Raw genomic sequence first — 14713 nt, 5'->3', positions numbered from 1 at the left:
AAGTTTTCGCTTTTCTTTCCAGGTGGATGGAATGGCGAAAGAACAGTTTTATGATTGAAATTTCCACATTAGACTAATAATTGAGAGGATAACTGTGCCAGTGAAACTTGAACTGGGAGATTGGGTGGCCATCAAAAAATGATTGGTTTTTCTTGAGAATAGATAGGAATTGAAGAAGACGAAGAAAGAATAGCATCTTCCCATTGGACCAGTTTACTTGATTTGCAAAAATGGCAGACATTTCTAGCACTATGTACCAACAGTCCTTTGACCACTGAGGCTGGTCTCCCTGATCACTCGCCCATTTTTGTAGTGATGCCATTTGGCCTGTAATAAGGCCATTCCTTTCTGTCAAATAGAAAATAACTACAAAAATGATGTGAAACAGGGCAAGAATAACCCCCAAAAAGTTAACACAACGGCAAAAGATGGTAAGTCTTACAACTTTCAGTGATTGGCTATGGAGATGAAGCACATATTTGGCACAACTGCGTAGAACATTTCGGCATCACTTAAAGCATCGCTTTGTTATTGTTTTGACGACCAACTGACGATGTGAAATCCAAGCAGATTACAGATAGGAACTTAACAGGTTTGGTTAAAAATGCCTCAGAATTGCGCTGCTTTAGATTGCGCCAAATTCCATTACAAATTCCGCCGGAGTTTCCACAAGTTCCCCAAGGACGAGGAATTGCGCCAGAAATGGCTCCAAGCTATGCGTCGCCCTGATTTGGAGGTGATGCGAAATCGAACTTTGTTAAACCATGATCCATGGAATTCATTATTCTGTTATCTCCATCTTCTCGCCCTCAGGTGACCAAATATACCAATATTTGTCACGTTCACTTCCATTTGAAGGACCTATATTTAAACACGGATCGAATCCAATTACACGCCAAAGCCGTTCCAGCTCGATTTCATTTCCCGGAAACTGGATGGATCCTCACTTGGGACCGGGACAGACAGTGTCCCATCTCTGAGGAAAAATTCCAGAGTCTCAAGGGCTCCACCGAGGTACGATCTGATTTGGTTTCACAATGAGTCCTTGAACAATTAGTGAGCAGTCCTACTTTTTAAATGCTTTAACCATCTGAATCTTACGGCACTCAACCTAACCAAAAACAATATTCAGGAGCCTTTACTTCCATATGTTTATCTTTTTACAATTTCTCAGACTTCAAACAGGTTTTGGTCATCAAACCCTGTTCTAAAAGCGACAGCGGCTTGAAGTGACTAATAGTGCTCGAAAAAAATGTTCAAAACGAGTAGTAATAGAGTAAATGGAGTTTTCTCCCCGAATCATGCTTGACCTTTTTAAATGGAGTCTTTGAGCCGGAGACTTGAAAAAAAGGCCGGGTGACCTGATAACTTGGAGAAATGTTGTCGATGCCCCTAAAGCCTACCAAACTCTTAGACTAGAAGCTATCGTAATTTGTTTTGTTGCTACAACATGCTACACTTTCTTTGCGTACTTCCTTTCCTATCTATTGTCAAGAAAAACTAATCATTTCTTTATTTAATATAATGCGTCTCATTACATGGAAGTATTGGAGGGTCGGCTGTACAAGGAGTATCATATAAATGCTAAATAATCTTTAAAAAAAAGTATTTAAGACGGAAAAACCTTTTTCGGAAAACTGGTCTAGGGTATCAAAATGATTTTTTGGGGGAGCCATAGTATCGGGGAAAAAAGTTTCATTGCTTGAAATTCCATTCCTAGTGGCAACAAGGAATTCTACCAAAAAAAAGCTTAAAAGTTTGAAAAAGAGTTCTTCTGGCCAAATAACATGGAGACAGACCAAAAGAACGAAAAACTTGGTCAAAAGTAAAAAAAAAAAATTAAATCTGAAACTTGAACAGCATTTCTTCTTCCTCTAGTGATTACAATTATAAAGCTTTTCTAACGCGAGCAAACTGAAGAAGCCAAGCAGTAACCTAGGAGGCAACATCCTCTCCCCGCCTCCTCCTCCCCAGAAAACACAATACTAAAAATGTGATTACCAGATAAACAATCGTTTTCAGCCTCCAGATCCGGCTTTAGCTGGCTTGCCCGGTCTTGAGCACTTGTTGCCCGAACCAGATTTACCTAAGAAACTTCAATTTACCGGCCCCATGCCGCCGTTGGCCGAAGACGTAAAGACCTCCAGCAAGAAATCTCTCAGCAAAAAGAGCAAGTCGAAAGAGAGCTCTAATCTCACTCGAACCTCTAATCGACCGGCCCGCAAAAGAGCTAAGGTTTGTTCATTCTTCGTCTCATGCCTAGAGTCGTTGGGGATCCAGGTTTTTGGCCTATTTCAGCCGCAGAGATTTGAAGACCAGGTCTTGGATAGCGATGAGATGGAGGAGGCGTCTTCGGAGGAGGATTATCGTTCGGCACCTAAACTTGAAATCAACCCGGAAAGTGGTGACGAAGATCTTTTCAACGAATATGTTTCCATCGCTGAGGAAGAGGAGGAAGATCACGACGAACAGGACGAATTGGAGGAAAATGAAATGATAGGACGCAAAAGGCCTCGTCGAAAACTGGGGCGAAAGAAGTTGCATCATCTTGATGATGTCTCATTTGGAAAGGATTTGGGAGATGATCCTGTGACTGCAGAAGTGATGATTCATGACGCGGGAGCCAAAGAAGTAGAATCGCGATTGATTGAGGTAATGTTTCTTGTATTTGTCATAATTACAAAGTGAATAATTAGGTACATCAGAGCTTGATTTAAATCAATTAGTTAACATTCATTTATGTGTGTTTTTTTCAGCCTGTTCTAATGCCGTATCAGTGGGAGTGGAAATCAGTGTTCGAAAATGAAAAGTACATAATCCATAAAGGTTTGCCCTTGAAGTGATCGGTGTTGAATACAACGGGGTCCGATCATGGTTGATTTTGCGTTTCATTACCCAAAAAGGTGGATGCATATTTTGGGGGAATGGTCAAATACATGCTGTAGGGTTTCAGAGTGATTCTAGCCTTCTCTTCATCTTTCAATTTCAGCGTTAGAATCTCAAAAAGTGCATTCCAGCAATATTCAGGCCCAAGGGGTGTTTGGTTTTGCTCAGAGCTAGGTTGCATTTGGTCTGTTTCGCCACTGTCTTGCTGGTATTTCAAAATTACTCTTTTTACGAGCCAATTTATTAAAGGGTTCCAACATTGATACCAAATGAGAATCAAAAGGAAAATGATAATTGGCACTACCCAGGCAATTATAACCCAATACACACGAGAAAACAGAAAAACAGGAATAGTGCAGACTGATGAAAGGCTGATATAGTTGAGTTGATTGCAAAATGTGGCAACTGGGTCGGATGTTATGAATGTCTTTTGCCCTATCATCATTTTAAAGGCCTGCACAGGGTGATCACTTGGAAAAGAATAATCACTTCTAAGGACGAATGCCAAGTTGTCCATAAACACGACAAATATCAACATCAGCCAGAATAATACATAAATGGTATGGAGTGACCAAGGCTGAACCTCAAGCTCGGTTTCTCTATTGGAGATATAGTGTGATCCAAATCCAACAACAAGGCCAAAAGCCAGAATCAAAAAGAAACAAATCGCGGGTAGACGCCGTTTGTCCCACTTGGATTTCAGCCCACCAAATTTGCTTGAAAATAGATCAAAACAACCAAAAATCATAGTTATCATCATTCCGAGTGATATTAAGATGTTTGCTAGAGCAGCTTCTGCCATAACGACAACAGGTGCAAACATGAGAATTGCCCACAAATTGCAAAGGATTATAAAAGGAAGTATCGGTACAATCCCAAAACAAATCGATATTCTTCGCTCCCATTGCAAACATTTCGCTCCGAACAATTTGCATATGAGGTCAGGATACTCATTGGAAACGTAGTACGAGTATTTGTTCCATGGGCAATTCTGGTCGTGAGCAGTTCTCATGGATTGGTAAATGATGTCTTTCCGTTGAGTTTTGATGCATTTTTGACAAGGACAAAAATGTGCTGAAGAAAGCGGTTCCGACTTACTTGATATTGTTCTGTGACACCATACGCATTTTGCATTCCATTGACCCGTAAGTTTTTCACCATCAAAATCTTTCATATATGGCGTCTCGTTGAGACTCAATATTTGCATGACACTCCTTTTCCTATTTTCTGGTGACTGATTCATTTGATCATCCTCATGAATAAAACCAAGACGGGCGAGAATTCTTTTCAATTCAAGTTGCTGAAGATCATCGCCGTTACTTGGACATGCGAGAATTCTCCGCAATTCAGGTGCTCGATGTTCACTGTCTGAACTTTTCTTTTCATTGCTCACTTGAAATAGTTCCTTTTCGATGGAATACGTACACGATTCGGCGTGTTTAAAGTCATGAATCAGTTTAAAGAAATCACTCCTTTTTCTCGCCGTTGGTTTTGTCAGTTTTCCTCCATTTCTATGATGCTCTTGCTTGGGTAGACAAACACTTCTAGCACAACTGAAACATTTTAATTCCATTGATCCTTTATCCAACCATCGGTCCGAAAAGAACAACCCTTCTTCCGCAAAAAGCAATGGAGCAGGCCAATATGGAGGAAAAGTCTTCATTCTGTCTGCAGCGCTCCAATAGTTGGCATATCTATAACGTCCTAGTTTAGGTCCATTCGTTTTCACGTAATACCGGAAAGCCACTCGGTACAACTTGTAAATTGAGGTTGATAGGATGAAATACCAAAACAAGATACAAACCTCAGTTTTGTTACACTTGAAATCGAAAGGATCCACCACTAAAGCATGGATAATCCTGGACCGTTTCGTTTCTTCTTGAACGAATTCTCTTAGATGCAAGGTCAAAGCAATCAAAGCCAACGTATGTACAATGAACCCCAACCTGAAAATAAAATTGTGGCTATTCATGGGCATTGAATAAGTTAACGGACACTAACACCCGAGCAAGTTAGATGGGGCTCTAAATTTGTTTACTGAGGCCTCATCTCACAAAGAGATCGAAGGATAGTTAAAAGTAACCTCACTGGCGCCTTCCATCATCCACGCCGCCAACCAAGTACATTTCTTTGCGACGTTGAACCGACTTTGACCTCATTTTACGATTAACCAGGATAGCCATGTGACTCGGAAACTTGAGGTAAAAGTTTCAAAATAATGTGATTGATAGGGCCAATAATATGATCAAAGGAAATATGTGGAAGAACATTGAGAATTTCTTTGCTCCATTTCTGCAATGTATGCTTCTGTTTTGGCATCTTCTTTGGATAAAAGAATAACTACAAATTTTAAGTGCAGAAGTAAATGTTATTTCTATTTTTGTTAAATAATTTGTAGTGGCATTAATCAAATCACAGGAATTAGTCGTGAGTTGCTATTGAAAAAAATAGCTGAAGGTTAACGAACATAGTAATGTTTTTTGCTCAGCTTTATATTCCCATAATATCTAATTCGTTAACGAACTATAGTTGGCGGATACCGCTAGATTTTGAATGCTTTTCATCGATTTGTTTTTTCACGGGCTTTTCTAACAGCTACAGGGAATTTAATCCCCAGTATTATTTATTAAAAGTTAGAATTTGTCTATTTTTCACCTTTTAAGTGTTGAAAAACTCGCTAGACAAGGATCACTTTTGGAAAGAGAGGAGAGTGGTCCAAGATGTTATCCTCAACCTAAAAGCGTTTTACTCACGCGTCAACTCCAAACGAAAAGCCAACCCCCCTGTCGGGCCCCGTAGACTACCGAACCATGAAGTGGTATCTAATCAAATCAATTTAGTCACTTTCCTTAGTGATCAATTTGCCTCTTTAATTTCAATCCCAGTTGATCAATGAACTACCTATAAAAGCACCTATAAAAATTGGCCAGACCCAGGAATTCCTGACGGGAACGAACAGTCTTGGGTTTTGAGAACGCTTTGATTGCTTCTACTTGCGCATCGAGAGCACGTGCTCCAATGTTAGACAAATGGAAGCCAAGGAAGTTGGTGGTGGACTGGCCCAGACTGGTTTTGGTCTTGTTAATGAAAAGTCCAAAGGAAACGGAGTCTATCAAAAAGAGCTAGAAGGTGATGGCGATGTTCATCTTGTGATGTACTGGCGACGAGAATGTCATCAACATAGCAATAAATTCCTGAGGGACCTCTCAACACTTCGTCCATGAACCGTAGAAATGATTGAGCCGCGTTTTTGAGTCCAAATGGCATCCTGAGGAATTCGAATAGGCCAAAAGTTGTGGACATAGCGGTCAAAGGGATTGACTTCTCTGCAGGAGGAATTTGATGAAACGCTCGCACCAGATCAATTTTACTGAAGATTGTGTTGCCACTGAGGGAGAAGCAGAAATCCTCCACGTGTGGCAAGTCAACATCGTAATGGGTGGCAAATTCGAACTCCGGAGATATTGCCCCAACATCTGGCTCCCAAGGAATCAGTCAAAGGTTCGGATCCCTAAACGTCTTCTTGGTGAATCGGCGAGGTTAACTCCAGCCCTTTGAGTACTTGTGCCTGTTAGAGTAGGATGAGCTTGTTCACAGGGCGATGGAATTCTGATCTCGAGAACGTTTTCAGATCTCTCGAATTGCGAACACCTCCTTCATGGTCCGGATCAGTCTCAATTATCCTAGCCAGGGATTTCTTCTTCGGCCCCTACAAAGTTGAGTCTGTTATCGGATTGCACCAGACAAACGGCTCCTCGTTTGGATATCATACGCCTTAGTGCACCAATGTACGCGTAAGATGCAGTGTTTAACAAATCCTCATTTCAATGTGAGCGACACGGGAACACAGGCAGGCAAATATAATGCCATATCTCTTTTCATCCTTCCTCTTGTTCCAAATCAATAAGGGACCAAAAAGGTCAACTCCTACATAGGAAAAGGAAGGAGCAATGCGTAACCTGTCCTTAGGCAAGTCAGCCATCAATGGTTGCTCCCTTTTCACACAAAGGTATCGGCACTTGAAGCACTGATCAATGACTCCACGCACTCAAGGTTTTGCACACTGGATCCAGAATCCTCCCAATTGTATCGAATTGATTGTTATTCCTTGACCAGAGCGGGGAAAATTCTTGGTCCAAGTTAGTTTGCTTGTAAAAGATGTTTGTTATTTATCAGTATTTTCAGATTTGATGTAGTATTTTGTTCTACAATAATCCAAATTTTTCAGAAACATTGTTGGCTGGCATTTTTCTCCCTTAATTTATAATATAGCAAGAATGATCTAACATGAGTGGGCTAAAGAAATGAAAAAAAAATGACCCTGAGACCACTTGATGCAACTTGAGAATACTTACAAGAATCTAGGAGCTTTCCTCTTTAGTATCCAGGGATCATCACCTTCCTCTTGGTCACCTTCTTCGTGGGCCCCTTCTTCTTGGGCACCTTCTTCTTGGGTACCTTCTTCTTGGGCACCTTCTTCTTGGGCACCTTCTTCTTGGGCACCTTCTTCTTGGGCACCTTCTTCTTGGGCACCTTCTTCTTGGGCACCTTCTTCTTGGGCACCTTCCTCTTGGGCACATTCTTCTTGTCCATTTCTTGAGTCACTTTTCTTTTTTGGTTTAAATATTGCAAATACCGATTCTTGCAAATCCAATCCCAGCAAACCAACCATTGTAATGAGAACCAATGGAAGAAGATAGAGTTGAAAGTCCTCGTCTTGTGAGGAAATAACTCCCATCGATAAAGTGACTACACCTACAATGTACGAGTATTTGATGATCATCTTGAATGTGCAAAGTATTTCAGAAGTAAAATTCAGCTCCTTTAGGTGAAATCTCTTCTTCAATGCAAAGATTTCAAACTTAGATCCTACCCAAATGAGTGATACGTAAGAGGATAAAATCTGACACATCTGAATTGAAGTCAAACTGCCAAGTCCATTTTTCAAAAACTGCAGATAAACGATGATAAATTGAAGGAGCAGTTGAGGAAAGGCTTCAAATGTGGCTTCGAAGTAGAAGTAGTTCATCCTGTTTGCTTCAGCAATATCAAAATGATTGGCCTAAAATTTAGACAAAATAATGAGCTTCATGTTTGGGATTATTGTAGCTAAATCAGTATAGAGTAGATGGGACAGAGCCATAAAAGTTTCAATTTCATACACGTTTGAGCAAACATAACAATGTTAAAAAGAGGATCAACAAAAATGTATTCGAGTTTAATGTCTAAAGCCACTTACTTCATCGCATAATGACTTGAGAGTGTGATCAGTATGTAAACATGCCCGCCATGCCAACCATAACGGTGCAGTTAATATTTTCAAGATGACCTTGCAAATCCGCCTGCAAATATTGGTAGGAGGGGAATTACACATCTTTTCATTCACTATGAAGGTTTTCAAATTAGATTGGGAATGACGAGGAAGAGGTGAAGGGCTGTAGTAGGTTATGACTAGACCGATGACTGAAAACATTTATGAGAATGTAGTACTTCATTCATCTATCCGTTTTTGAAGTCTCCCAGAGACCATTATTAAAGAATATGTTTTCGGCTTTGTAAACAGAATTTGCAAAAAGACCTAGAACCCGGACAAGGTGGCTCTTTGGTTGCAAAAGCATCAATCAATGGCAAACTCTAACCTTTACGTTACATTGCTACGACATATGCGGAAAAGGAGCCCCTTAAAATATTCATTATCGTTTTGTTACTACGGTATTTGCTAAAACTGGTTGAGTGAGATGTTTCGTCGGTTAGTTTACTTGAGCCTGGGCATCAGAATCAGAAAGGACTCGGGTTAAGACTTGCCATTGTAAATTTTCAATTTTTTATTGGATATCTTTTGAAAATAGGCCTTACTCCGTCATAAATTGATCATATTGGAATCCAGCTTCGGAAAGTTGAATGTGTTAGCTCAATTTGGCTTTGTGAAAAACAACTCGATTTCCCTGCACGAATCGAGGCCAAAAAGAGGAGCCAAGAAATTGAAGGACTCATTTGAGTCCAACTTTCCGTCTGTCATAGTTGACGAATGAGATTAGGGATCTTTGTTACATATAAACTTTGCCCTACGTCCATTACTCACTTTTAGTGACCAATACATTTTCTCTCTTTCACACTTCTTTTCTGCTACTGTCAGTGCATTTCCCAATAGATCTAGATGGAAAACTTAGAAAACTTGGAAATCTTAGTTGACATCAAATTCATATGACAGCTGATTTACCAACGGATTAGCCCAAGACTACCCAAGACCTTGCGTTGACTCATCGGGTCCATAAGAAAAAGTGCCAAGAATAGATTAAGCAGTCCATAACAACATTAGCTAACGGTTTTTGAGAAGAACGATGGGAATGACGTTCGGAAACAGGAGAGATGCTACTCAGGTGAAAACTTCCGTGAAACTCTTGACTCTTCAACTTCTCAGATGTGATGTGTTTCAAACGGGAAAGGCAGCTTTTTAGCTTGATGGACCTCACCTAGGGCTCCCATCTTCAACATAAGGGGGTACAGAATTAAAATAAAATAAACGCTTGATCGAGTGTCAAAACGTCACACATTTTGATGATCTTGTTGTCACAGATCAAGTTGCTTTTAGCGGCCATCAAGGACTTTCGAGCTAGCTCTCCCGGACCTGATGGTGTGACATCTCAGTTTCTGATGAGATGATCACTGGTTCTTGCTCCTGTTTTCTCGTACTTGATGCGCTGCATCTTGGGTCAGTGAAACTTTCCATCATCACTAAAGTCAACCCACGTTGTTCCAAATTTTAAAGGGGGAGATATGTCGCTCCCCAGTAACTATAGGCCGATTTCTCTCACTTCGAATATTGCGAACGTGTTTGAGAAGATCATGAAGTCCAAACTCGTTGAATTTCTTGAGGTCAATGAAGTCCTTCCTCCTAACCAGCAAGGGTTCCGAGCACATTTTTGCACGGTTATCCAACTGATTGAGCATTTAAAGGAGGTCATTGCGGGACTGGAAAAACACGAGTCAGTTGATGTTGTCTATCCTGATTTTGCCAAGGCCTTTGATAAGGTAGATCATGGTCTTTTGTTGGATATACTTCATGACATTGGGATCCAAGGCAAGGTTCTCAATTGGATAAGAAACTTCATGCATGATAGGAAGCAAATGGTTCAGGTTGAGGGATCCCTTATTGACATACATGATGTCAAGTCAGGTGTTCCCAAAGGCTCCATTTTAAGGCCCTTCCTTTATATAATATTCGTTGCACTGCTTGAAAAGCTTAGTATTACTGCCAGTCTCTCTTCTTATGCTGACGATACAAAGTTAGGTTCCGGTAGGAATAGCCAAGATTGCACTAGTCTTGCAAAGGACCTTGACCAAATCTACTCTTGGGTTACTGAGAGTGATATGACGCTGAACGGAATGAAATTCCGCTCACTGACCTTCGCTTCGGGTCAACTCCAAATTGGATTCAACAAGTTGGGACTGTACAGTGTTCAGAGAAGGTACGAAAGGCATCTGATACTGAGTGTCTTCAGAAGTATCCATGACCTTTGTACCAACCAAGGATTTAGGGTCAATTCTAGTGACCGTAGAAGCTTAATGTGCATATAGCCCCCTTACACTGCACGAAATATGCTTTACATTCTGCACTCCAGAGTGCGCTTTGTCATTCAGCCTCTACCATATAAAGGGCCGATTGAGCCAATTCCTTGTTATTGAATTGTAATGCGTTTGTGTTGTTCTTGACTAATTCCATAAAAATCTTATTTTCAATTAGTGCCTCGGGTCACATCATGTCCGGAAAAGAAATTGCTTTCAAGGCAAGGCAAGAGCAGTTTATGTAACAATCTTACGTGCCTCTTCCCGTTTTCTTTGGGCCCTGTGACGTTGCAAATATGGGCCCTTATTGAGAGCACCTTCAGGTCCTCGAGAATCCAGGTTAGTTCGAACAATGAAGTCCACTTCTCTTCTTTCTTGGGTTCCTTCATTGTTTAATTTGCTTCCCTCTAATATTCGTAGGGAATACGTAGGCACTATTGATCCGGTTGCATCTTTGAAGCCAGACTTGGTAAAACTTTTAGAGAGCATTCCAGATCAACCCAACATTCAATGGCTAGCTCAAACGGACTTTCAGAAAACGGACTTTCAGAGTCCGATTTTGATACTTTAGTTGCGTGATTATCAATTTGCAGCATTGCATTCCGGAATCATCTATAGGGGATGTCAAGTAAAGGAAATTCAAGGAGAAATGTGGTCCGGTACCCTGATTTTGGCCATTTTGGGGAGAGAGAACTAAGACAAACAGCACAGTCAACTTGCACCATTTGCCCATTGAATTTTCAATAATTGAGTGCTTTAGAGCAAGTTGTGTTAAAAAACCAACAAAATGAGCACATTTGGTGTTAATCAGTGAACGCACTGTCAAATTGGCTCAATACCACAATGCTAATTGCCTAGACAAGCATGTAAAATGAAAAAATAACAAAATCCAATGCATGCACACTGCGGTTTGGCTGGGCATGTTGTCTTTGATTTTGCTCCATGGAATAACGTCAGTTGCCCATGAATGCGTTTACTTGACTAGCCCTGTAAGGGCTCTTATTTTTTTATTGCGAGAATGTTTTCTCATTGGATTGTTAAATTTATATTGATTAATGTCTTGTTCTCCCACTCTGTGGGTTCCTGGGTTTGTAACGTCAGACAGCCGAAATAAAACGGGAAGACTCACCGTAGATTGCTAATTAAACTACTTGTGACGTGCCATGAAAACAATTTGTTTTCTGAAAATGATGTGACCCAGGTCATTGGTCAAACCACGGACTTCTAGAGATGTTGACTGCAAACCGAAGCAAAAACTTCCCATCTCCTAAACCGCTCATCTTATTCCAAATAAGCACTTCATACAACCACAAGCTCTTGTTGATTAGATGATCTCAGCCAAGTTTGAGCCTAAACCTTTGCTTAGGGAACTCAGGAGAAATGTTCAAAGTTATGTAGTAAACACTACATAAAATTGGAATTTTTGGCCTGCTCTTGGTCAGCTACAGAAGCTTTTGACAACATAACTTTGAAACGAAGGACTTTGCATGTAAATGATATAAAATTAACTTACCGTTAATTGAAGAGATCTACGTTTCTTATTTTATTGCTTTAATTCAAAAAGTGGCTCAGAGTGGCTATGACCAAGAGCAGGCCAATTTGCCGGGAAGCTCATTTGCAGTCCATATTTCTAGAAGTCCGTGGTCAAACATAACTTTTTGAAAGAATTGGCCAAAAGCAACACAAAAGCATTATAATTTGATAAAGAGGAATTGGCCATTTATTTGGTAGTGGCCACCTCACAAAGTGCCCTCTGAACTTCAGATCTTAACTCATATTTTGTGTAGTGTAAGGGGGCTATGCCATCCTCAACACCATGATTCATCCAAAGAAGATCACGGACTTTTTTTTACCTTTCCCTTACATGTGTTTTGTTTTTGATTGGATAGGAATGGATTGAGTAGGGTTCTGTATATAGAAGAGTATAAAAATAAGTTCAGCGCGCCATAGCAATTTAATTTTGAACCTTCAATTCCTTTCCAAAACAATGAGTTTACCTGGGCCCCAGATCCAAACCCAAAAAAATAATTTACATAATATTCTCTGGTTCTACATGTCATATACGGCTATAGCTACCCTTTAGGCACTCTTTAACGTAATTTGAATGTTTCAAGTTCCAGTTATTGAGCAACTTTCTATATTTCTATAGCTTGATAATTAGTTTGAATCTGGTGTTGCTGTGATTGCAGATAATGATGCCTGAAGAGTAAATTAAGCCTTTGAACTAACCCTTAAAGTACAGACCTTTGCAAAAATGTGTTTGGTTTGGATCTGGCATTCAAATCCGTCAGCTGGTCAAGTTATAGGAAGAGGGAAAGCCTCTACCTGATAAATGAATACGAAAAACTCATGTTGTCTGTTCTAAGGTTATCCTATTCAAAATCAAGGGCTTGAATGCTGGCACAATCATTTTTCATTCAGACCAAAAGACATTTGTCTTTGATCCAGCCTACAACTAGTTTACAACCCCCAGAATTTCCAGCAATTCCGTTTTTGGCCCCCAGAAAAGAACGGGAATAAAGCTGGGTCAAGATGTCTTTGTGATTGCATCCAAACATCCTACCTCAACGACTTTATTCATTCAACCCTGTCTAGGCATTAGAAAGAATTTCATACCTTTGCGGCCAATTACTTGGATGTAATGACAACAATTACTTTGATGCTAAAATAGCAGAGGATTAAGGCAGAGTGTTTCTACTTAAACAAGAGGAGGCCCTGGTCAACACAACTAACAAGACAAAGGTCTATTTTGAGGACGTGAATAATCCATTTTTGGTCAAGGATCAAAAGTCCAACAATGCTTATCATTAGGCAGTGTCATATTACTCAATTCGGCAGCGAATTGCAACCAAAGCCAGCAAAACAAAATTCTGCTTCGAAATGCCTCAATGTCCACACTCACCCACACCTGTAAGGGCTTTAACTCCGTTCATTCTCAACATTTGCTCCAAGTTCTGTCATCTTTTAGAGGCAAGTATGAAAGCCAAGATTGATTGACTGATTGATTGATTGATACCTTAAATTGATTATTATCTCAAGAGTTTGCCAATGAAATTTCGACTAAATCGGTTCATTATTGACAGAGATATGGCCATTTCAAACTTTTTGGTCCCAAAGTCCAGTTCTTTTTGACGCACGGGGTAGTTATTGGGGAACGACGACTTATCTCTCCCTTCAAAATTGAAACAACATGAGCTAGCTAACTTCAGCGAGGATGGAAGCTTGCCAAATTAAAGAAAAAACCATCAAATTCGTGAAAACAAGAGGCTGTAAGGTTTGACATCGTTTGACACTAACCTTTTTGAATGGATGGTTTACGCAATTCGTTATTCAATGCACGGACTTGGAGAAATTTCTAGAAGTTCTTGTTCGATGTTACGCCTTGCTTTTTTGATATTTTTATGTCCTTCCTTCATTTCAGGTACTCTCTTTGTCAGAAATCACCTCTTCCTGTTTTACCAACTCACCATAAGGTGAAACCATTTGCACTTTGCACAAAAAAATCCAAAACCAGAAGTTTCTTCAATTTTGTCCACAGACAATAGTACAGAATCAAGGAAAAGAAAGCAGAGTTGTATGCGAATAGCATGGTCAGAACTCCCCACCGAGTTTCTCCGTCATTGATGTATTTGATGCCGCTCCAAAAATCCGTGATAATGTCAGTCCAATAGAGAAGGAGGGACAAGATTATACGAATCAAGGTGAAAAGGCAAGATTTCCAAATTCGATTGATTGTCCAAACCACAAGCGATTGATTTCCATTAGATGCGTAAAACGAGATGCAATAGAATACCAATGATGCAAAAATCAGAAAAATGAAGACACAGAGAAAATAGATCAGGAATACAGGAGTCAATTTCCCTTCAGTAGCGTCCGGACAGCTTGTGTCATTCGCCATGATCTTGACAGTACTGTTGGCATGGAGTGAAAGGTCAAAAAGAGAGAAAAGATTAGATATTGGATTAATGCTCCGAAGCTGAAGTCCCGTGTTTCTTATCCAAGAGGTTAAACACTAAAGTCAATATTGATCGTTTCTACTTGCTCAGGATGAACGTCGTTGTGTGTTGCATGGATCTAATTAGAGTGCTTTATCTAATCAAGGAGACTAGAGCAAGGAAACGGCACATTCATATTGTTACACTAGTATGAAAATCGTATTTTCCTTATCTGATGCTTTGAGAACAAGTTGTAGTTTCCTGTAGAGAGATGAGAACCATGATGATTGTCATCTTGAGATGACATAAGATGGGGAGGGAACATT

At 40.1% G+C, this 14713-nt stretch overlaps 2 protein-coding genes across 6 annotated transcripts; one reads left to right on the top strand and one right to left on the bottom strand.

The window, feature by feature from the left end:
- The first annotated feature begins 531 nt into the window (after nt 1-531).
- On the top strand, nt 532-2958 carry LOC131880837 (THAP domain-containing protein 2-like). The gene is made up of 5 exons (XM_059227551.1): nt 532-736; nt 814-1014; nt 2023-2235; nt 2299-2652; nt 2757-2958. Exons 1-5 carry the CDS (start codon nt 605-607, stop codon nt 2841-2843), a joined length of 987 nt encoding a protein of 328 aa, XP_059083534.1. The 5' UTR covers nt 532-604; the 3' UTR covers nt 2844-2958.
- On the bottom strand, nt 2870-14359 carry LOC131880835 (uncharacterized). Of its 5 annotated transcripts, XM_059227549.1 has the most exons (5): nt 13920-14359; nt 8126-8228; nt 7242-7948; nt 3985-4832; nt 3099-3602 (listed from the first exon to the last, which is right to left on the bottom strand). In XM_059227549.1, the coding sequence occupies exons 1-5, from the start codon at nt 14348-14350 to the stop codon at nt 3586-3588; spliced, it is 2106 nt and encodes a 701-aa protein (XP_059083532.1). In that variant the 5' UTR covers nt 14351-14359; the 3' UTR covers nt 3099-3585. The 5 variants fall into 5 exon arrangements, with proteins under 5 accessions (XP_059083530.1, XP_059083529.1, XP_059083533.1 ...); XM_059227547.1 differs by having other exon boundaries at nt 2870-4832; nt 13750-14359; XM_059227546.1 differs by having other exon boundaries at nt 2870-4832.
- Nucleotides 14360-14713: the final 354 nt, after the last annotated feature.

This window comes from Tigriopus californicus, chromosome 5, assembly GCF_007210705.1.
Source record: "Tigriopus californicus strain San Diego chromosome 5, Tcal_SD_v2.1, whole genome shotgun sequence".
NCBI lineage: Eukaryota > Metazoa > Arthropoda > Copepoda > Harpacticoida > Harpacticidae > Tigriopus > Tigriopus californicus.
Note: the sequence above shows the minus strand (reverse complement) of the source record. Positions and strands in the feature narration are given on the sequence as shown.